The following is a 23,362-nucleotide window of genomic DNA, read 5'->3' as shown; positions in this document are numbered from 1 at the left end:
CCTGTCCCAGACTGGAGCTGCAGCCGGCGCTGCGCTAGCATGTGTTAGCAGGCCGCGAGTTTGAGGTATAAATGTTGTTTTTATACGCTTGCCCTGAGGAAAGGCTAACTGCAGGGCCGGGACGAGCTGCTGGCGCCGCCGCCCCCTCAGCCTCCACCCCCACCTCGGGCGGGCACGGTGCCGCCATCAGCCCCGTTAAACTACAACTCCCAGGAGGCACCGCGGCCTCCCGGGGGGCTGTCACGTGACAGCCGTTGTTACCGGGGGGGGTGGGTGGGCTGCTCCATCCGGGTCCTTCCCTGCGCACGCGCCGCCGCCCCGCGTCTTAACGACCACAACAAACCGGCGCCGCGCGCGGCGGACACCCGCCTCCCGAGGGAGCTGATTGGGCGGGCGGCACGGGAGCGGGCGTCGCATTGGCCCGCAGGAGGGCGCCCGGCGGGGGTGTCATAAAGGCTTTAGGTAGGCGCGGAGGCTGCCGGGGAGTGAGCGGCGGCGCGGGCGGCTCCCGGCTTCTACCCTTTTCCCGCGGCGGCTCCCCCTCCATGAGTCCCGCCGGGGCTGGCGAGCTCCTGTGAGGCGCGGCAGGCGGGGCTGCGCGGGGGGAGCGAAGCCCCGTCTGCCCCCGAGCGGGCCGGTGGCGGCGGCGGCAGGTGAGGTGAGACCCCGCCTTCCCGTCGCGGACCGGCTCGGCGGCCTCCGGGCCCTCGGGGGTGCTGCTCCCGCCGGGGCCCTGAGGCGGGAGCGCCGACCGGGACGGGGAGGGAGGGGCGGTGCTCTGCCCCCTTTCCTCAGGTGCGTCCCCAGAGGGAAGGGGGGTAGTTTCCCCCCTGAGGGTGGGCCGGGGGCACGGGTGGTGGGGCCCCGCGTCCGAGCCGGGGCGTGAGGCCGCACCGAGGCGTGGTGGCGACGGTGGGGGAAGGGGGGGGGGGGGGGCAGCTGCTCTGGCTCCTTTGTTTGCGGGCGCTCCGCTCTGCTGGCCTGGGTCCGGCCTGCAGCGCTGGGGCGGGGGGGGAACACAGAGCTGCCGCCGCCTTCCCCGAGCCCGGCCCAGTCCCCGTTTCCGTGTCTTTCTGGAGTTCTTCCCCAGCTCTGACCCCGCTGAGGGCTCAGCCCTCGTTAGGAGGCTTTGGGCGTTAATATCGCAGGTCGGGTTGTCCTGTCGCTGGTGAAAACAGAATAAAAACACAAAGGTAGTAGGTAGGACCTGGAATGCTGACTGAAGCTAGAGTCCTAAACCTGTGCTATTCCTAATATCGTTTGTGGTTATATCTGTTGTGTGACCTAGGTACTAATTTACTGCTTCTTAATAGCTATTTTGTTGTTCCTCAAAAATAAATTGAAATTCTCTTTAACAGCTACGTTCAGATGTTGTTAGAACTATGCTTGTTTGCTTTGTAGGTGAAAAATCCCAAACATGAACAGCAATGCACCACACCTGTCCTCAAAGCTGACTTGGCTAGAAGTGGAATGTGGTTTCCTGACAGATCTTCTTACAGAGAAGTTGTAAATCCTTTGTAATGGCCAACAAGAAAGAGCCTCCTTTTTTCAATGAAGATAATATGGGACCGTTTCACTACAAGCTTCCTTTTTATGAAACTATGGAGCTCTTCATTGAAACGCTTACAGGAACATGCTTTGAACTGCGAGTTTCCCCCTTTGAAACAGTTATTTCTGTGAAAGCTAAAATTCAAAGACTGGAAGGTACTATTCTCTCTTATTTCAGTGTAAACTTTATCACTTGAGGAGGTCTTGTTTTACAAATTATAATTGCTAAAATCAAACCCGATGATTAAATGACTTGTTCAGTAACATGCATAAGCTAAACACTTGGTTTATGGTTTAGGTTTAAATGGAATTGTTTTTCTGTTCTTTCCTTTTCCTATCAGTTCGTGTCTTAGGCTTCACTGGGATTGGTATTTTTGCTCTTCTGTTCTTGATTTGTGGGGTTTTTTTTGTATATCATTATTAAGATAAATCTTTAAAAGTCTGTAGTAAATCAGTAATTGTTTTGATATTATATGGGATACAGTATTTCTGGTGTTGAGAGGATTCTCTGACATAAGTTGTTTGTTAACTAGCAAGGTTATAAGCTTGAGTCTTGCAGTATGTCTATATTGCAGCTGTCTGAGTATACTTTAAACCAGGTGCTATGGCTGTTGCTTCTTAGGTTAGTCAGTTTATGGTTTGTTTACGATGCTGCAGTCACAAGAGCAACTGCAGTGCAGGCAAACCCCAAAGGCAGCTTGAAGTTACTGATTTAAATTTTGTTTGGGTGAGTGAGCTTTTGCTGCTAAAGGTCTGGCTGAGCAATCCTTTGTTTTAAGGTGATGAACTTGGCACATCTTGCGAAGTGAAAACCTCTTTTAAATTATAAGGCCAGTTCTGGTGCTAATACAAGGAGGAAAGATGTAGGTTAGTCCTCTCTCACCCCTTTCGCTCTGCCATGAGAATGATCCTGCATGAAATAATGTAATTTGAAATATGTAGGTATACATACTTTAGCTACTTTGCAGCATCGCATTCTCTTTCTCGCTTTGGAGGCATTGAAGAACTGCGTAGCTGCACAAGCTGAGAGTACTGGAGTTCCTAATGTTAAGAAAAGGGATCCTCTCTTTCTCCAGTATACCTGTACGTGTTTTTCATGCTTCTGTCTATGTGGAACCCACCCTCTGGGAGACGTAATGCTTTAGACTTGAATCTAAGATATTCTCCTCCTCTTACTGGAAATCTGCACTAACGAATGGAAAAAAAGGTAGCTGGCCCAAGCCTTTAAACACAGAAGCATTGCAACAATAGAGATGACTTTTTGCTAGTAAGGGCACATAGTAGAAGCTCCACCATGCAGATAACTGGAGTTTACATCAGTGCAGCAATGTGGATATGCTTTTGTTTCCTGTGGAGAGGGCCATAATTAATCACAAGTCAGAGAACGTGTTGAGATGCTCCTGGAGGCTAGAGGTGAAACAAGAAAAGGAAAGGGTATTTCTTCTCTGTGATTGAATATAGGTGTAGGAGAGATGCAAACAGATATGTGATAGAATGCTAACTAAGAGTGAATTAAAAGGGAGCATAGGCAATGGAGTACAGGAGAAGGCAGGTTATCTGGACAGAATAGATGAAGGAGTAAACTTCAAAGGATGCATGAATAGACCAGTGGGAGATGTGAGGGAGAGGAATTTGAATTTCTTACAGTCTAAAATGAGAGATTGTGAATAGACATACTGAATTATACCTACATCTTATTACTGTTGGCTGGGTATGCCTAGCTTATAAAAATTTCATAATATCTTATTAGAAGAACAGCTTGGTAATAAAGTTCTAAAATTGCTTATTCATAATTTTGTTCACATGTTGTAGTTCATAGGATGATAAGATAATTCATGGCTTAGGTGCCTGCTGTATAGGCTTAGTAATTAACAAGTAAATTTCATTAAAACATGGAAGATAAGAGTTTACTGGTGCTTATCATTCAGTTGTTAGAAGTTAGTTGAAATACCTTGATACCCAGAGTTAAAAGATCTGATTAATGTGATTTATGGGGGTGCAGAGTGAAAACAGATTGATCAGCTACGTGTGAAGGAGACAGGCACACAATGACAAATTGATCTTACATTACATTTAGGTTTGCTATTGCATGTAAAAATAATGAACAACTTTTCAGTGACGAAGTTCCTATTATTGTGCACAAATTCAAGCAACGAATTGCCCAGGTAGAGCAAAAATCCTAAAGTAATTATGCAGTTGTGATTTAGTATGGGAAGCGGAAAGCTTACACCTGTTCCTTTTTCTGATGCTGTTTTTCCCTTTTTGTCATTGTATTGTGTCATCTTTCATGGCATATGAACCTCTTTCATTTAAGCTGCACTTCCGTCTGGAGGATACCTCCTACACTGCTGGGTGACTAAATAGGGTCCCTAGTATACGTATTGTCTCCATGGGCTTGTCTGGGTGGTGAGAATGATGGTATGTAAGCATACACAAAGACAAGTTTTGGGAAAATGATCTGAGACCTGACATCTCCAAAAACAAAACCTAGAATCATATCAGAAGTTCACAAATTTTTTCAGATGTCACCAATGTAATTGTAGGCGGCTAATAATAAAACTAAATCAAGATGAACTCATCTTTGTCAACAATTGGAATATCAATAGCTGTAGACTCTCTGCACTGTAATAAGAAAGGATAATATGGGTGGCATGTTAGGAATTTTGTATGCTTCTGATACTGTTTGTCATTCGTGGTGCCTGATAATGATCTTAGGCAGCTGTAGTAGACATTGGTACCTCGCTAAGAGAAAGCTTCAGATCTCCAGCTTTCTGTTTCCAGTTGATTTTAGTCTGTAAAGAACATGGGTAAAAACTTGTTAGTGGGTTCTAATGCATTTGAAATTTCAGTGCACATCTACTTGTAAACTGAAGTTAAAACAGATCTGATGCGTGTTTGGATCAGATCCAGGCATTTGTCCTCAAATATGTTCCATGCAAAGAACATGATATCAAAAAATTTAGATCTGTTATAATGTTGAATTTGGAGCCACCTAGGGTAGATCACATCTAGTCTCAGATTCACCCAATGAGCCTTTTGAAATGGTACACTGGAGAAGAAATAGCTCCCTTTGTCTCTACTGGTGGCATACAAGCTAGAATACACACAGCCAGCAGCATAGCTTAGTGTTGCCAGCAGTGCTGCCTACTCCATTGGTTTTACTTGTTGTTGATTATTTGTATTTGAAAGCAGGATCATGTGTTGATGGACATGGATAGGACAGTACCTGAGTTTCAAGGTGACATGAAAGACCAAGCTTAAAAATAGCAGGATTTCATTGAAAGAGGAAACAGCAAATTTTTTTTAACTGACAAGATCTCTTATTTCCTTTATTGTGCCAGTCTTTGTGGCCGCTGGGCTGGGCAAAATTTAGCATTCCTCATTTGGAAACAGCAATTATTTTATTGAATTTTATAGAAGGAGCATTCAGATAGTGTATTACTAGTAGTGGTTAATTCTTTGAGCTATTAGAGCCATACATAATACTTGTAAACATGTTTGTTTGGTAAGGTAGGATTGAGTCTCCAGGGAGGAGGTGAGGTTTGGGATTTGGTGTTGGTGGTATTATTGTTATCATCATCATCATCGTTATTATTATTATTAACTTGCACGAATTAATTTGCATTCTACAGTATGGGGTGTTAAGGCCTTCACTTACGTAGCTATTCTTAAATACGAAAAACCCAGTCATGGTTTGTTCGGTGCCTGTTTGCAACTTAATGTTATCATCTGTGTATGTGGAAACATCTACCTTTTTAGATGAGAATTTAAGTGCTCGCTTGGTTTTGTATTATTGTAAAGGGGAAAAACAGAACTAGCTTTCAGAGTGCATCTTAATTTTGAATACTTGTGTTCAGTAGGGAATGACAGATGCAACAGTAATTTTGTCGTTGTACGTGTGTGTACTCTCAATTCGTCATGAGTTGTTATTTTTCTTTGGTCTTTTTGCTGTCATTATTTTGCTGCCTGTGTACAGCAGCTTCACCTTAAGTGAAAGGAATGGGATGCATATCAAGCAGACTTCTTCTGGATGTTGTATTTCTTTCAATATTCTGTGAATTCAGAGTATGTCATAATGGTATTTATTACTACTTGCGTTAGAGAAAATAGCTATGCTTCTGTCAGGACTGGAGTAAGTGAAAGAGTTTTTAACAGAACCAATCTTTCTTCTGTCTGCTTTTTTTCCTCTTATGTTCTTTGTGTGTTTGCTTTGTCATTTCCCTGTTTACTGTGCTGATAGAGACTAGAAGTTCACGAAGCTTTTTTTAAGCTTATGCCTTGTCAGAGCTGGGAAAACATTCCTGCAAATGCAAGCCTGTGCCCAGATCAGAAGGTTAGAGCAGCATCTGGAAGGTCTAAATATGGTCACCTTTGTCAGGAAATTTTGTGGGCCTGTGTTCAGTTACTGGTGACTCACTGCTGTTACAGTCTTCTCTCTGTCAACCTCTAGGATAATGAAGAGTAGGTCAGTACTGACCACCATTTACACCACCGTAGCTTACTATCATGCGAATGAAAGCTGGGGGGTTTGACACTTATGAAAACGGTCCTGCTGCTCTAAGTTGCAGACCTTTGCACCTCTTCCCAAGCGTAGCTAGTTTGTGGGGGAAAATAAGACTGTCAGCCCAGCCTCTCTGTAAGCAGGAGCAAAAACTAAATGTTGAAGAAACTCTCCAGCAATTTCAGCCTTGTCTGAAAGGTAAGTACACTGTTTGAACTTTGACTTTAGAATGTTTGTGGTGGTTTTAAACATAGTAACCTTCTACCCACAACATAAAATCAAGTTTGTTCTGAAATCGACAGGATTTTTTTTCTGGGTCAGACTTGACCATATCAGTTTCTCTGGTGCACCTACTTAGCATGCTGGAAAGAGGAGTATGGAGGTGAAGCTTAAGGGAGTATCTGATACGCTGATTCGGAGACAGGATAGAGTGCCTACTTCTCTCCTCCTGCGGCCCATTTAGTAGGTCAGATTGTCAGCACATCTGCAGCCATTTCAATTGACTGTCTGAAGAATCTTCTGTCCTCCTATAGCGTTACCTGACTAGCCCACTTCCATTTCAACATTGAGATGTAGCTTATTGCCCTAGTTTCCTCTCTTCTTCATACCGATATAGAGCAGGCCAGTGATACAGACGTGCTGCTTAGGGAGAGGGGATAGTGGATGGTTCTCTCGCAGTTCTCATTATTGTGGCCAATTTTACCTGCTGATCCCATGTACAAATGTCTCCTCAAGAAAGCCTTAGTGTAATCCAGAAAAGGGACAGCTGATGCATATATTCTTGCACCTGAACCTATAAAGCTCGTACTGTTTCCTCTGTGTATAAATACAGAATTCTTAGAAAGCAGCATAAAAGGGAATTAGTAACAAAGACTTGTCTATTTCCCATTTACAGCAGAGTATAGTCTTTTCATCTGTTCATCGAATCAAAAATATATATTGTCATTGTTAGATGAGCAAAAAACATGTTTCATGGCAGCACTGAGGGTTGCAAGCCAGCCTTTTTAACAAATACTTTCTCAGTTTATCAAAGTAATTGGAAATTGCTCCTTGGAGACTGCTGAAACCATAACAAATACAGACGGTAATGACTGTTTGTAATCAGAAGACTGCAAAACAACAGAGAAAAGAATTTCGCTGCAGACTCACTGGCTCTTGCCAGCTTGTTCTTGTTTTGCTTATGCTGCAGACTTGAAACATAACCAATAACCAGTTATTAAATAGCTGGCAGTGTAGTAGCAATTATGTTAGTCTACTATATGAACATATTCCCCTCATAAATGTCTTGTGTTCTTCAGAGGATACAAGATTCACATTAAATGCCATCCAAGTGAAGTAAAGTTGTGTTGGTTGCTCATAAAAGAGAAGCTCTAGATGTGAGCTGTGGTAGGAAAAGGGAAATGTCATCTTCTCTAACACTTAAATAATAACAATGACAGTTCCTCCAAAGTGCACTCCCTCTTCAGCACAGGGATATCCACTTAGCAGGTATCCCACTCGCCTGTTGAATCTGCTTGAACTTGCATCAGAATCTGGTCCCCTTTTCTTCCTTGCTGGTGATGGGTGCTGGCAGCTTTGTACCTTTCCTTCGGCTAGGAGGGGGCTACTTAACCGACCTTTTGCCACAGCTTGCTATGCACTCTTGCAAGCCTTGGGAAGCCGAGATGTTTTTGGAAGCCACCTGGAAGACTCTGACCTTTGTGTTACCTTCTCGACGGATGTATTTTGGGAAATCTTCCTGTGTAGCCTTGCTACTTGCATCTCCTTTTAAGTATCTGAACATGCAAGTAACTTTTTGGAAAATATATTTATAGCTTTTGCTTCTTAGTCTGAGGAGTAGTGTTTTGACCTTTTTGAAAAAGTAGTTGTTGGCTTCTATAGATTTTAATAATTTTACTACTAATTTTAATAACAATTTGTCAGGAATGCACAGTGAGATCTTAACTACCTTGATTTCAGTAGACAAATTGAACAACAGTACTTCTTTTTGATGCTGAAGGGAAGATTTTTTTTTTCCAAAGGCAAAAAATACAACCGTTCATCTTCCTATTAGCCTTAATTTATTTATTTTTTATTCTTTTGGTGATCCAAGTTGTCTTATCCTTTCATAACTGTCCTGGTTTGTACTCTGTCCAAAATTTGGAAAGTGGCAGCATTCTACTAAAAATGTGTGAAGACCTCAGGTTTTACCAGTTTATGCTTATTATCTTTAATGTATATTACTTCTGTATCTAAATGAGTTGACTAGGCAGGCAAAAAGAAACAAAGTTAATCATTGTGAAGAATATGGATTTTTAGTAAGGAACAAATAGCCAGTGTGCTTACTTCCTTTTAACAAAAAATAGTTAGCCAAATCTATTCCAGAACTTGAGCTGAAAATGAGGGTTATTGGATATAAGTCATAAAATGTTCTGATGGCCTAAAAGAACACCCACAACAAAATAAAAAGCATTTGTAGTACAAAGTTTGACTAACTGCTGCGGTACTGTATTTTACGTGTGAACTTTCAGGTTCCAAACCAAGCAGTGATAAAAGCACATACACATTTGTCACCAGTGTAATAGAGCTGCCACCAGTTACCTTAATGCAACCTTGCCTTTACTGTGAGTAATACAGAATATCAGTCTGTGATTAAATTATTCAGCAGTTCTGTAGTTAGAAGTTTTATCCCGTTTTTCCTGTCAGTAGACATAAAGCACTGAGGTACAGGTAACAGGAAAAAAACATCCCTCATCCAATGACTGGAAAAGAGCAAGTATTCAACAAGCCTGAAACAACTGAATACTTCAACAGATCCCTTGTTGACCCAAAAGATTGAACTCCGAGTGTGACCACAAGCCTGCTGAAAACCTTAACTTTGTTCTTAATAACTGTTTGGGAGGTTGGGTATCATGACTGAAGGCTGTTCAAGTGCCTGTCCTTGTCCTGCTTCCTTTCTTTTCCCCGTGATCCTCTTTCTCACCTCTCCTCCATTATCCCCACATTCTTCAAAAAGCAAAACTCCCCAAAAGCCCTCCCACCAACATCAAATTTTAATACTTTTTGTTTGTTTGTTTTGTTTAGGTATTCCTGTCTCTCAGCAGCACTTAATTTGGAATAATATGGAGCTGAAGGATGACTATTGTTTGAATGATTATAAGTAAGTATAGAATGAAATTGCAATGAGTGTTTCTAAATTATTGTTAGCATAAGCAATAGTGAATGCTACAAAAATTTATTTATTCTTATTTACAGCATTTCAGAAGGCTGCACTCTGAAGTTAGTTCTGGCTATGCGAGGTGGACCTATTAACACTAGAAGAGGTATGTGGGTTTTTCCATCTTTTCTTCCTTAGCATACCAAGTGCACCATCCTTTTCGCTTTTTTTTTTTTTTACACCCTTAGTTTAACAAATATCTTGGTATGCAGAGGAGGTTAGGAAAAATTTCTTCACCAAAAGGATTATCAAACATTGGAACAGGCTGCCTAGGGAAGCGGTGGAATCACCATCCCTGGAGGTATTTAAAAGATGGGTAGACATGGTGCTTAGGGACATGGTTTACTGGTGGTTTTGGCAGTGTTAGGTTGATGAATTGGACTCAGTTGATCTTAAAGGTCCCTTCCAACCTAGATGATTCTATGTATACAATCATCAACTCTTAAAATCAGAAATTCTTCACCTGCAAAAAAAAAATGATACTGTAATGTCACTATACAAATAGTTTTTAAAATATGGTTAGTAAGAATCAGGTATTGGTTCAGTCTGATGATAAACTTGGCTATGTGGATCATGCATAGAGGAATGAAAATCACAGAATAGTAGGGGTTGGAAGAGACCTTCGGAGATCATTTTTTTCAACCCCTCCGCCAAAACAGGTTTACCTACAGCAGGTTGGACAGGAATGCATCCAGGCGGGTTTTTAATATCGCCGGAAAAGGGGACTCTACAACTCTCTGGAGAAATTCCCTTGATAATTTTAACTTGGAAAACACTCTTCTAGGTAGGGAATTCCCATTTTAAAATGAGCTGAGCTCTCAAAGGGGATGAAAACGATAATAATGATAATAAGTTGGTTGTATTCTGTTTTTTCTCTTTCTAGTTCCTGTGGAAGACCCTATCAGGGAAATGGCTGAATACATGGATCCCAGTAGAGATGAGATCTGGGAGAAAGGGCCATCCAACAAACAAGTTACCTTCTTAGTATATCGAGAAGGAGATCAGTTGAATTTCTTACGTGTGGTAGATCGGGGAGATGGCACTTTAACGCCATTATCTGAATCTTTGAGGTAAAGTTGGTTTTAATCTTTATATTATTCTTAGAAAGGGGGATACTGTATAATTTTCAACTTTATTTGTTGACTTTGTCAAAAGAATATCTGGAATATTTCGGTATTATTGCAAGAATTGTGCCCTAAGGGCTACTAAGATGTTGCAACTGGGTGGCCGAACAATACAATGGTACTTTGTGGTAAGTGGTCATGCTGACAGTCATCCGTCACTGTGTGTGTCAATAGAGAGAGATAAAGCTGGCCTCCTGCTTGAGGCAATTCTCAACATCCCTTTCTAAAAGGGAACATTTTACAGAAGAGTCAATTTGTCGGTTGTCAAGATATTAAAAAGTTTTGTTAAGTACTTTCTCTTCCATCTTAAGGCATTTGGTTTTATAAACATTTCTCTACTCATAGCATAAACTTTCTTTCTCCTGTGGCTATGATTTGACTAAATGATTAGTCAAGAAGATAGTAAATTGGCAGTGCAAAATCCTGAGAAACTGTGGTGTTTTGGGGTTGGGTTTGTGGGTTTTTTTGCTTCTGTTTTATTGTGTTTTGTTTTGAGGTAGGTTTTTTTGTCTTTTTTTTAATACACTGAAGTAATTACCAATAGATCTAGCCTTTGCACATAATTAGGCCTCAGATTAGCTACTGGTGAGGTACCAAACTTGTCTCAATCGCTGTCACAGAATCAAAGTACTGTTACCATCAGAAGAGCAAGTATGTCACTCAAGCTACAGATTACTACTCTTTTTCCTAAAGCTATCAAAATTGATAATATCTATTAAAATTATTTGATTCTTTGTACTGCAGCTTTTGGATATGTTTTGGTTTTTTTTAATCCCCTGAAGAACTTTGTATTTCTACAACCGTAAGGAAAGGAGTCCCTATTCTTGGGACTAGCTGCATTTTCTCTGGGGCTTGCACTGTTTTCAGTAACTATCCTTGTTCCTGTTTACGAAGTGAAAGCAAGAGCTTTGTACTGCGTTTATATTCAGTGTGATTCAGTGAGTTCAGAGTGATATTATTCCTAGAAACTTTTATAAGAGATCCCTACTTAAAACCTATAGGCTGAATGACATATAAAGGTTGAATTCCCATATAGTTATACAGAGTAGAGAGAGCTAGTGTTTGGTACACAATTACTGGATGGAAAGAAGAGGAAAGGTACGAAATTTTAGATTTGTGATTTTTGTCTTTTAATCCCTGCGCTCTTTTTCAGTAAATGGTGATACATGCTATTGTGTGTAGATCTGAAATGGGCAAAACCCACCATCATCAGTAAGAACTGAGAACCTTGCTGCTGCATTGGCCTAGATAAGCTTCTGGAAAGATGAGTGCACAGATGTAATTCCTCTTCTCACTGATACCCTGCCTATTACCAAATTGTTCCCTTTTACCATTTAAATCCAAAGAACATCCAAGTCTATCCAAAGAGCTAGGACTGTGGATGCAAGAAGTTGTCAGAAGGAGCTTGAACTTCATTTTTTCGGTGTGATGGGATCCCTGGTATCTGCCTATATGTTCAAATTCTTGTGTATGTGTGATGATTTTTTTTTTCCCATTTAAAACTAACATGGATCATTGTCTGAAATTCTTAGTACTTGTCAATTAGGTAATTCTAGCATATAGATTAAATAGTTATTTACTTGAGATTGGCTAAATGTAGCAAACCAGAGAAATAAACCACACTCTTTTGATGCTGGCAAGGCATCTTGGTAAGCCTTTCAAAGCACAACAGCATGTGTAAAAGTCAAATACATTATGTTTAAGAAATGTGCTCTCACTAGTTAAATGACCAGTTAGGTTGGAAGCCACCTGAGTTGAAAACATTCAGCTCAAGCTGTTTCTCTTCCTCTGTGCTTTCTATGGGAGTTCATTTATTAGCTTTTCTACTAAGGCAGACAGTATTTTGGTGGGTAGAAAAAGAATCTTAATGTTTGAATTTATTATTATGGCTGGGTGAGACTTTATGGGAAATGGAAAATGTAGCAGAGGGAGGAGAGAATGGAATGGAAACAAATAGGACATTTTCGTTTGATCTATATAGAGGAAGGCTATGAATGACTCTGAATACTAGGGCTTTCCACCCTGAGAGTTAAATGTCTTTATATGCGTGGGTATACTGGTGACTGAGCATTTTGAGGCACTTGTTTATCACCTTTTCTCACATTGCTTATGTGTGGAACAGAATTTAGTGACTGCAGTTTAGAAATGAGACATTGGTTTGGGTTTTTGTTTTATAGTTCTCCAGATCACTTTATTTTATCTGTGGATAAGTTAATGGTTAAAACTTGACAAGATGTAAATACTTACAATGACTATTGTCACTGGATTAAAAGAAAGTTGTTGGAAGTTGTGGTAGAGGACTGTCAGGCACTGGTGTCAAAAGTGTTTCAACAAGTTACTGATGGCTTTTGAGGACCGCGTTTTATAATCAAGATCCCAGGAATGTTGACACCCCTTGGAAAATGGGCCAAAAGTATCATCAAGAACAAAGCTCCCTTCTATAATTTTACAATCACTTTAAAGCAGATAACTACTTTTGTTACTTTTCTGGGTTTTTTTAGTGTTTTTGGTCGTATTTGGCCAGAAGCGTCAAGAAAAATGATAACAATTATTTTTGCATTTAAAAAAAAAAAACAAACCCAAACCAAAAAACAATCAAACATAAGGCACATCACTTTTCCTTTTATCTTTACCTTGAAGGAAGGGAAGTTCAAATAAATGTTTTGAATTGGTGACTTAAGTCTTTGCAGAGTTAAAATTCTGAAATGATTCTTCAGTGTTGAACCTTTACCAGGAGAGGTATGTAATATGCGTGCTGACTGTCCCCATATGAAGCTGTTCAGTTTTTGGTAAGAAATCACTGGACTACTTTGCTGACTCTTGCTTTGAATTTGCTGCCACCTTGCTCTTAAAGATCTGTCTCCCAGCTGTGCTGCCTTTGGAATTTTGTTACATTTTAGGAAATGGATTTGGAGAGTCAGTGCAAAAATACTGGCTCTTGACTAAGGGCAGCAGAATGTTTCCAAGAATCAGGTAAGATGCCAGCTCTAATTAGTGACAATTTTTTTTAATTTTTTTTTTGATACTGACTTTTTCATGACCTTTAGTTCTTCCTTGATCTCTTTTGGAGAGTAGAAACTTTAGTTAAATCTACTAAGACATTTGCATGAACACAGGGGAACTGCCTGATTGTTATGATTTCTAGATGCTGACAGCCTAATGGAAGAATTAAAACACTCTTTAAAATGTACTATATACAGTGTTGAAAATGCATCAATTTGTAATGAATTGGATGCTCCTAATGGTTTTTCAATTTCACTGTCAAATGTTGGATGTCTGTTGGTGATTAATGCTTCATGGGAAAAACAAGTCCGATACTAACTTTAAAACATTGAGTTTTTGCTTTCTCTTAGAATACAGAATGAAAAAAGGCAATGCGATGCTATAAATTTCCAGTGACTACTGAGTTAAAATATTTTGTCTTGGGCCTAGCAATTCTAATCTGTTTATTTTTTTCCAAATGTGAGACTCTTTGGAAACCTAAACTGACCCTTTTTTTATTTTTTTTTTTTTATTTTGAAAAGGAGAAATAGAATATCACATCCACATGGGTGACCCCTCCATTTCCATTTATGGTGAGAACACCCCTCAGGATGGATAGAAATTTGGACTTTCCTTCCATGCCAGTGTCTGGTTAATTGGAAAACTGATCAGCTTGTTGTCTGAGTCACACAGTTAACAGCTTTGGCCATACCTTCAGGAGACATTTGTGGAACTGGATATTCCCTCTGTGGGGAAAATATATAGTGAGTGTGAACCAACTGTATATAGTATAACAACTTCCCAGAAGCGTGGGTATGTTATGATTTCAGCATCATCACTTTGCGTGAGCATCTAATAAAAAATGTGCTAAAATAAATGGACTTGAAATGTCTTTGCGTACAGTTTTACATAATGTTTTGTCAACAGATCAGCTACGGATATGACTTTCTAGTTGTGAGAATACTCTACATTGAAAACAATTAAATTACTTGATTAGAGGGTGAACACAAACTTTCTTTTATTTTCAGTGGTGGTTCAGTTTATAACTTATATGCTGATGATGAAGATGAGACAGAGGCATCACCTTCTGGACAACAGATTATTGAGAATTCAATTACTATGAATAAAATGAAACTACTCAAGGCAAAAATGGAGAACATGAATCTAAGTAAAAAGGTGAAGTTGTGATTTCAATTTTCCTATTGTGGAATGGCTTGCACTTCCCTAGCGCTGGCTTTTCTAAAAAGCAGGTCAGACGTTTTGCTGTTTTGGGAAGTGAAGTGATCAAGGGTAGACGATGTCTTATCTGTTGTTAACATAAATGCTATTGTATAAATGTTCTGCTGTGGGGCATTGGCTTTACTTGGATCTACCTGTCCACATTCAAAGAATTCACTGCTGGTCCTGGATTTACTTTTGTGGCTTGATTTTTTTTTTTGGATGTGCGGGGTTTTGGGGGTTTTTTTGTTTTTTTTTCTTCCGATGCTTAAGTAGTATTGGTTTGCAGTACTGCTCTGGTAAAAAAATCAATGTTTGTCTTAAATGAAACTTCATTAGAAATACTGTAACTGAAAAGTCTATAAAGTTAAATGCAAGAATGAGATTACCTAGAAGATAAAGTATTACATTGGTATTCATGTCTGTGTAGATTACCTAGATGTGAAGTGAAGATGATACACTTTCTTTCATTGTTCATCTTGTCTGAGATCCTAATCTCTTCTGGATAACGGATGTCATTCTGGCTTCCCTTTTCTATTCCTCTGACATGTGGCCTATTTACTAAAAAGCCTTTTCTGATTATAATCTTTGATTTTTATTATTCAGATACTTAGGTAAAGCCTTGATGGCTAGTAACAGATGAGGGAGTAGAAAAAATTAATTGGGCCTTTCTGGCCTTACACCGTCTGAATTTCTGGGAATATGATCTCTGTCAGGTCTTTGAATGCAACCATAATTCAAATACTAATTGCGGTTCTATGTGGGTTTTGGTTTTTTTAATAGCCTAAGAAAACTGTGAAAGTGAAACCTCGTCCTCCAATGGCTCCTCGACCATCTAGTGGGTCAGTGGCTGCTGCTCGTCACCGCTTTTTAAGAGTGCTCCCCCATATCGGACAGTCCTGCCTACCTCCTCCTGGGAATTCATATCCCTCAGAGTCTTCCCAAAATGCACTTTCAGCATTGGCTACTTTGGCCACTGCTGGTAGAACAATGCCATCTACAGCTAGTGACTTTCTTAAGGAAGATGACACTTGGCAGAGCAACTCTTGGTCTCAGTCAGTTAGTAGCATCAGATTACCACCGAAAATATCTCGTGTCGAACTAGAAAATGCAAAACTACCTACCAACAGTATTCTGACTCCTGTTTCATCCCTGCCTGCAAATTCAGAAAAAGCATCTGAAAATGTGAACCCAACAAGTGAGGAGGATGCTGTTTTGTTTCCGAATCTAACAAATGTAGAACTATATGGAACTGAAGAAAAACTTTTACCTGAAACAGATGCTTTTGCTTTGTTAACGGAAGGAAGTACCACTGAACAGTGTAGTGAGATATATGACATAGGAAAGGTGAACCCAGAACTTGAACTGTCTGATGGAGATGAAGAATCTAAGGTTGTAGAGCAGCACAGAAAACCGATTAGCAAAGTGCTGAGCACTGCAGCGATGGGGGCTGGTCTTCTCAGTACTCGTGAATTAAGTCCACAGAAAAATCTGCTTTTGTCACCTCTTCGGTATTCAGCGCAAGTGGCACGTCACAGTTCTCTGAAACCACAAACACAACCCAAATGCTTTGAGGCTGGTAACTTGAGATCTACAGCTTCCCCAAACATGCTTCGGTCGTTGGAAGTCCGTAGTATAGCAGACTCCTCTCTTTCTAGGACTACTAGATTTCATGGCGTGAAAGTAGAGTCACTTGGCAAAAGACCTGATGTAATTTCTAAAGCAGAGGCTAGGGACATCACAGATGTGGCTAACAAGGCATCCAAAGAACCTGTGAGTTCTGTAAGTAACTTAGGATTTTTGGCTTCGCTGGCCCGAAGCACAAACAGGGAAAGTTTACAGAGTTCCTGTGGGACAGGCAGGTTTCGGACTTCTGGTATTGCACTACCTACAAACCTTCAGCATTTTCAGGAAGAAAGCTTTAGGAAAACTGCCTCTCCACATGAAGCTGCTGAATATATTCTAGTGAGTACTAATGCTTCCAAAGAAACTGAAGTTTTCCCATATTTTCTGGTACTGGCATTATGAAAACTGCACTTTCATGTGTGTGTCTCTGTCTTTTCAGGGAAGGCAGATGGGGAGGGGGGATGTGTACTTAAATCCCTGATAGCCTTAAACTGTTTTCTAAATTCCTGTTGGTATCTTACCTGCCTGTTTAACTAAACAGGTCCTAGAAATAATTTTTCATAAAAATTAAAGTGGCTGTTCAGTTCACAACTAAAATTATTAGTTATTGTAATGATAGAATGAGTGTCTGTTTTTGAAGTGTCATCTGACTTTTGATGCTCACTAATTGTCATTTATTCCAAAGTTTGCCCTGTGACTGGCACCATATGTGCCTAGCCTTAGATTTTTAATGTACTTTGTTGTTTTGGTGTGTTGTGAAGTATGGGGAGACTATTAAATAGTCATGTTTGAGTATTTGAGGATTGCAGAATTTTAATGTTTTGTGCAGAAGTCTTCTTGGACGTTGATTGATACAACATTGATTTCAAATAAGTTGATAAGAGACTGCCTGACTTTTCACTTAATTTCCATCTGCTAGTAATTTCCTTGTGGAAATTTTTTTTTTTAGTCTGCGCATGGGCTTGGAATGAATGGAAGTATTGCAGCTGTAGGGAAAAGAGTAGGTAAGTAAAGTGACTTAAATAGTCATTGAAGATGACTCTTTAATCTTTCCTGATGTATCACATATACAGAGGACAAGAATCATATATCTTTGGAAGGCATATGTCTTTCAAAGTCTTGCTGTGTTACACTTCTATAGCATGGTATAACTTTCAATAGTTTAAGTAATTCTTTAACATACAGATGTCATCTAGATCTTAGGCAGACAAAACTGACTCTTTACTAGCTTTTTTTTAATACTTAATGAATCCTGCATGTCATCTGTAGACAGAAACACGACTTTCTGCTCCGAAGTTTCCAAAAGGTCAGCTCTGTGAATACTTCTGAGTGTACTAAAATCAGAGCAAAATTTATCAGTAGCATTGTCTTTAGGATTACAGCCTGAGCCAGAAGGATTTGGCAAAAGAAAAGTGAGGAGAAAGCAATAAGGGCATGGATGCTGAAGATTACTGATATCGTGCAGATTTTTGTCTATTTTTTGTAATGGGCATCTTTCTACCATAGTCTTGGTAACTGTGGAGCGCTTAATGCTTGGCATCTACTGAAAATGGATGTGTTTTGCCTAAATGTTAATTTCTTATGTGATTAGTTCTCTTGGGAGGAATGTAACTGTCTAGACTAATACTTCTAAAACTCTTAAGACAGTGAGCTAAAGATTCTCAGCACAATCAACTTTTCTTCTTCACATCTTTGACTTGCAGTTTGCAGGTTTTCTTTTCTTTCTGTGTGACCTTAGGAAAAGAGAGCAGGCATGTATTCCAGGATCTTAAGATCTAGGTATAGAGAATGAGCTAGAAGATAGATCTTCAGATAGCAGCTACAACAGGAAAAATGATGTAACTGTAATGATGTCAGAGCAAAAGCTGCTAAAATAGTGGATTGTGCCTTCATTTCACAAGTGGACGTGCAGCTTTGATTTGGCAGTCAATTAATAAACAGGTCTGTCTTTACCCACTCCATGATAAAAAGGTGATACCCTAATAGCTACGTCTGCATGATGGGGAAGCCTACTGTCATCTGCGTAACTTTGGATAGAATTAAGACGACGACACTCCATGGGTGTATCTTATGTCAGACAAAAGTGTATTTTCCAAAAGGTTCCAGGCACGAGAAAGACAAAGTTGGTGTTGTCATATCATACAGGCTCTTGAGAGAGAGGTGGCTGGTAATGATCTGATGTATAACTGGCCAAAGGACAGGTTCGGTTTGTTAGACAAGGCCTTCATTTAAATGTATTTGCTGTAGCGATCATAAATGTGAGGACAGGTGTATTGTTTTTTCTGTTTTAAGTATAGCCCATGGTGAGGGCTGTCTTCAGGCTCTGTCTTTTTCACAAACTGGGCTAACTGATGCTCCTGAAATAGTATGCTTTTAGATGATGAAACCGATAGCATGGACAGACATTGCCTGGAATTTTCCATGCTAGATAGCAATGGGATAACAGTGGTTGGTAGTGATGACTGCGTTGTGTAGTAACTGCCTGGTGTTACTGCTGAATGTAGCCTCCTGTATCTCAGCTATGAACTGTTGGGATTAAAGGTGTGCTGGACAAAAAATACCACTGAACTCAGGAGGTCACTTCTTGGGAGCATCCTGATGATACAGCAGTAGAAGCACTGAAAGAATGTTTGAGAGGATGCATTGCTCACTTTCACTGTCCTAGTGTATGGTGGATACACATAAGCAAGTTGTGGACGAAGAACTTATTTCTTATGAAACCATATAGCTAAAAAGAAGCCTGTAGTCTAACAATGTACTTCTTTCGCAATTATGGAGTACCAGCAAGATTTTAAAATGTTGCAGTATTTCTTATCCAAACTTGAGTTATTAGTTGCTGAACATACTAGATGCTAGGTACTTGAATGCCCCATTGATTCTTTGGAAAGCCATTGTGTGTAGTGCTTTCCCAATCCCATTATGTGTTTTCATTTTGCATTTGGGAAAACCATTAGGAGATGTGTTTCTTGATTTCTTCTGTAACTTCTTGCCTATGTGAACTTTTAACAGGTGTTTAAAATAGTGGGTCTAAGTTGTGCATTGTGCTGCCTCTTCCAAAGGTATTCATAGGCTTGAGATTTGCTTTCTGTTTTGGCTTTGGGGGTTTTTTTCCCCCCTCTGTTTAGGCTTTGGGGTTCCACCTGAAGTATCCTAAGGAATGCAAAATGAATCTGGGTTTCAAAAGATAACATTTAACATCAGTTTGTGATCAGGAAAAAGTAAAAATAAAATGTCTTTGCTGTCTTTCTGCCTCTGAAAGCAGGTGAAGCAACCCATCTTCCACCTGTGAATGGCTCAATTCAAGCAAAAAAGAAAATTACAAAGCATTGCTTTCTTTGTGGCAAGAAAACTGGATTGGCAACCAGCTATGAGTGCAGGTAGGCTGAGCATATAACCAGCTGTTATTTAAAATTGATGGCTGGGTTAACCAAAAGGTTTTCTATGCTGCATGGTATTCTTTAAGCATAGCAAATCAAAAGACATCCTTCAAAAAAATGTCAATTCTCAGTTCAGCAAAATTCCAGGAATTAAAATTCAGGAATGTTGTACCTGTTCTGCTGTTGAGGTGTATGTTCTTCCAGGAAAATCAAGAAATGCAAGGCATCAGAAAGCAAGATATCAGGAAATAAAGAACATGACTACAGAATAAGAACGATGACATTTTATACTGGTGTGGGGCAAACTTGCTACAGATTTATGTTCTGCAAAGTTTCTTAACGACAATTGTATCATTAACAACTTGATGAAAAGCTGGCTTTTTTAAAATTTTTCAGAAAAATCTCTCTCAGATTTGGCCCTGTTACAACACATGTGCACAGTTTGAATTTATACAAATTTATATTTGACAACTTTTTGATTTTACATATGTACTGCTTCTTGTGAGACTTCAGCCACCTTTTGGCATCTAGAACATCTCAAAAGTAGAACACCAGGGTGCTGGTCCCCCAAATCATGACTTGGAGACAGCACAATGAGACCTGGCGCTTGGTGGTGATCACTGCAAACTTTAAAAAAAACACCACACCACCTCTTTCTCTGTTGATCTTTGTTCTCAAAGTATTGTTTCCCACAAGATACTCTTTTCTCAGTATCATTTCCCATGAGCAAGTCAAGGTTGGGAACTGCTGCACTGTGAGGGCTACGTTTGAAGCTGATCTTGGTTCTTGGCAATCAACAGCAAAATGAACAAGACTTCTGCCACTGCGGAATTGTGTCCCAGGGTGGCTCCTTACTGACTCTTCAGTCTTTGATTTTGAAACAGTTTTGGACACAGCACACTTTTCCTGCTGAGCAAATAGCTGCAAGATCTTCTAGAAGTAACCAAGCAGCTTGCTTAAGGTTAAAAATGAAGCACAGAAAAAGGTGGGGAATCACATGTCTCCAAGAATAGCATTCGTTCTAGTTTCAAAAGGAGCAACCATATGACCTTTTACAGGAATGGAACACGAATCAAACAGAGAATAGGCCTTATGAGAGAACTGGTGATTACGGGACCAAGAACCAAAGACAAGCATGTTTATTACCAGGCACACAAAGCATCAGGAACAGCTGCAGAGTTTATTACGAACCCAGATGGATAGATAGATAAATAGAAGATTATAGTCTAATAGTGAGACCGTAAGTTGGATGAGTAATGCCTAATCCATTTCAAGAGAATTCTGATTTTGAATGATGTTAGTGTTTTAAAGTAGCAACTTTATCAAATAATCAAGCAACAGGACAATAATATCAGTCTCCACTTAAAGTACTTGTTCAGGTCAGATACAACATCCACCGTATGCTTTTCTCCTGTTAGGAGTCTTAGCTCTTGAGCTGTCAAGTTTAAAGGCAAAAATTGTCCACCATTGGAATGGCAACTGATATTGGAAAGATGCACCCTTATCCAGTCATACAGGAAGTCACATTCCCTATAGTTATTTTGTCTGACGTCTTTACAGCTGACTAAATCAGTATTTATTAATCTCAAGTAACTAATTTGAGTTTATGCCAGGCAGAAGTTATGCTGAACTAAACATCTGTTCTTGGTGGTCTGAATGATGTGTTGGTTTTGAATTGAAATGCATTATGTGCATTTCACCTGATGCTGCTCTTTTAGTTCTGTGGTTTCTCGTCTGAATTCTACCAACTGATGTTGTGTGAGGTCTTTAAAAAGAAATAAAATAAGAGTGGTGGGCTTTGATTTATAAGTGCTTGATCCTTGCTAGCTGGTTCCAGGAGTACTGGTCTTGCTTAACTTCCCAGCTGAAGAGACTGTTGGGTCAAAATTGCAACATTCAGTTACAAAAATGTCATTTTGATTATCCCGCCAGTTAATGTTATCAGTCATGGACGATTAGAATTCAAGCAGTTATGTCAAATAAACAAGACATGATTAAGCCAAAGGGCTCCCTGCATGTCAGTCAGTTAAAAGCTTCTAAAAGCTTGTAACTTCTAATATTCTTGATTCTTCAGATGTGGAAACAACTTCTGTGCAACGCATCGCTATGCAGAGACTCACACCTGCACCTACGACTATAAGAGTGCAGGGCGAAGGTATTTGCAGGAGACCAATCCCGTCGTTAGTGCACCAAAGCTTCCCAAAATCTAATGTGGTTGTGCTGCATGTGGCTGTTCTGCCATTGAAGAGTTGTATTACATTGAGAGAAGCACTTGCTTAAACTGTATAATTTTGCCATGCTCCATATTTAAAGATTTGCCAAGTAATAAAAGCACATGAGGATGCATCCTAGCGAAGAATAATGTGAACACTACTGCAGTTAAAACTTTTCTTCTTTAGTGAATGGAAAGTTAAAGATTAGTTTTCAAAAACTTACACTATGTTTTAACTGTTACTGCACGTCTTGTGTTGTGTTTTATATATGGAAAAGCTATTTCACTAGACAAGTCTTCAAAAGATGCACTTTACTAACTTTATTTACTGTATAACCAGACTTGAGGGGGGTGTTGTAATGAGGGTGTCATGTATTGTCTTCTGTACTCTTGCGTTTTTGTCCATTGCGTGGTATCAGAATTATAAGTTATTTCACTAGAAAGATCCTTCTCCCTCCCCTTTCTTCAAACAGCCTACTTTGAGATTTTTTTAAGGGGGTCGTGTGTTCCCCACCACTCTGTTCCGTTCAGATTGGTATTCATACACTGTGTATCCGTTCTGGAAATTACATACCATATTAATCACATTTTCTTAAAATAATACTGTTTATATGACAAGTTTGTTTTTAAATAGGAAACTCCCCCTTTGCCATTAAATATAAGGAACAAGTTATTTTAATGGTTTTTGTAATCCTAGGTTTTTTTAAGCCTTCACAACCTGGTTTGTTAAGATGTTGAATGCGGTTACTGGAAGAAATTCTAATAAATATTAAATTTTATTCTGGTTTATGCTCTTATAAATGCACAAAATAACTCTTCCTATCTTACAGCATGCTCCTAAATTAAAAGTTGGACTTTGTTGTAGGGGGAAAGGGGATATTTTTTATTTCCCAGCAACTTCATTAGGAATAGTGTGACCAACACGGTGTGCTTTAAATAAACCTTCTGAAGTCTTACAGATGTACTAGCAAAGGAAAATAGGTGTGCAACAAATGGTGTATGTTAACCTGCAGCCTTTCTCCCCTCCACCTGATACTGTACAAAGGCAGCTCAGTAATTGCATGAGACACCTTTAACGAGCATGCAGCTACTTGCAGAAAGTGATGTTGGAGGAATATACCTGCTGAAAGCCTTTCCTCTTTCGTTTTCTTATTGTGCCTGAAATCTTTTTATAAGCTTACGTTGCTTGAGGTGTTCTGGTATAAACAGATTAACCTACAACAAACCACCAAAACAACAGCAACCCTTCCACATTGCATCTAGACAATTGAATGTCATGGTCCCTTTCTTGCCAGAGTCCTCAGCTACTTAGTTGGTTGTGGCATTAAAATGATCTATGCTGTGTTCTAGTTGAACAGTAGCAGCTGACGAGCATGGCAATGTTGGGCCAAAAAAAGAAGAGGATCACTGAAAGGGAGAAAAGTAACTTCAAAAATTCTCATCCTTGGAGGAAACCCATTTCCTGTAGTCCACCTGGAACTTAAGCCTTCTGGAGTTTTCAAAGAGTGATGACCTCAGAAAAAAAAATTCAAAATCATTCTTCTGGGCAGCAATAAGGTAAAAAGGTAGTTCTGTGTA

The 23,362-nt window shown here is 39.8% G+C and overlaps 2 protein-coding genes across 5 annotated transcripts in view; both read left to right on the top strand.

Moving 5' to 3' along the window:
* The first annotated feature begins 338 nt into the window (after window positions 1-338).
* Window positions 339-22,563, top strand: ZFAND4 (zinc finger AN1-type containing 4). 4 transcript variants are annotated; one of them, XM_074590050.1, is made up of 10 exons: window positions 339-462; window positions 1,402-1,704; window positions 9,113-9,188; window positions 9,284-9,351; window positions 10,129-10,315; window positions 14,380-14,527; window positions 15,353-16,534; window positions 17,145-17,199; window positions 19,458-19,572; window positions 21,647-22,563. In XM_074590050.1, the coding sequence occupies exons 2-10, from the start codon at window positions 1,521-1,523 to the stop codon at window positions 21,780-21,782; spliced, it is 2,151 nt and encodes a 716-aa protein (XP_074446151.1). In that variant the 5' UTR covers window positions 339-462; window positions 1,402-1,520; the 3' UTR covers window positions 21,783-22,563. The 4 variants fall into 4 exon arrangements, with proteins under 4 accessions (XP_074446151.1, XP_074446148.1, XP_074446150.1 ...); XM_074590047.1 differs by having other exon boundaries at window positions 442-653; window positions 19,455-19,572; XM_074590049.1 differs by having other exon boundaries at window positions 461-653.
* Window positions 16,396-23,362, top strand: part of MARCHF8 (membrane associated ring-CH-type finger 8) — a 116,799-nt gene continuing 109,832 nt past the window's right edge. The window contains exon 1 of the mRNA XM_074590054.1: window positions 16,396-16,534. The gene's annotated coding sequence lies outside the window, so the exon portion shown is untranslated. The remainder of the gene's footprint in view (window positions 16,535-23,362) is intronic.

Source organism: Larus michahellis, chromosome 6 (genome assembly GCF_964199755.1).
Source record: "Larus michahellis chromosome 6, bLarMic1.1, whole genome shotgun sequence".
In the NCBI taxonomy this organism is placed as follows: Eukaryota; Metazoa; Chordata; class Aves; order Charadriiformes; family Laridae; genus Larus; species Larus michahellis.
The sequence above is the reverse complement of the archived record's forward strand: the minus strand, read 5'-3'. Positions and strand labels throughout refer to the sequence as shown.

Excerpts from the sequence above, each read along its gene's own strand:
- ZFAND4 (XM_074590047.1), top strand. The coding sequence starts at position 1,521 with ATGGCCAACAAGAAAGAGCCTCCTTTTTTCAATGAAGATAATATGGGA. Across the intron at positions 9,189-9,283 it reads TATTGTTTGAATGATTATAA|CATTTCAGAAGGCTGCACTC; the intron begins GTAAGTATAGAA and ends TCTTATTTACAG. Across the intron at positions 19,573-21,646 it reads GCAACCAGCTATGAGTGCAG|ATGTGGAAACAACTTCTGTG; the intron begins GTAGGCTGAGCA and ends TTGATTCTTCAG.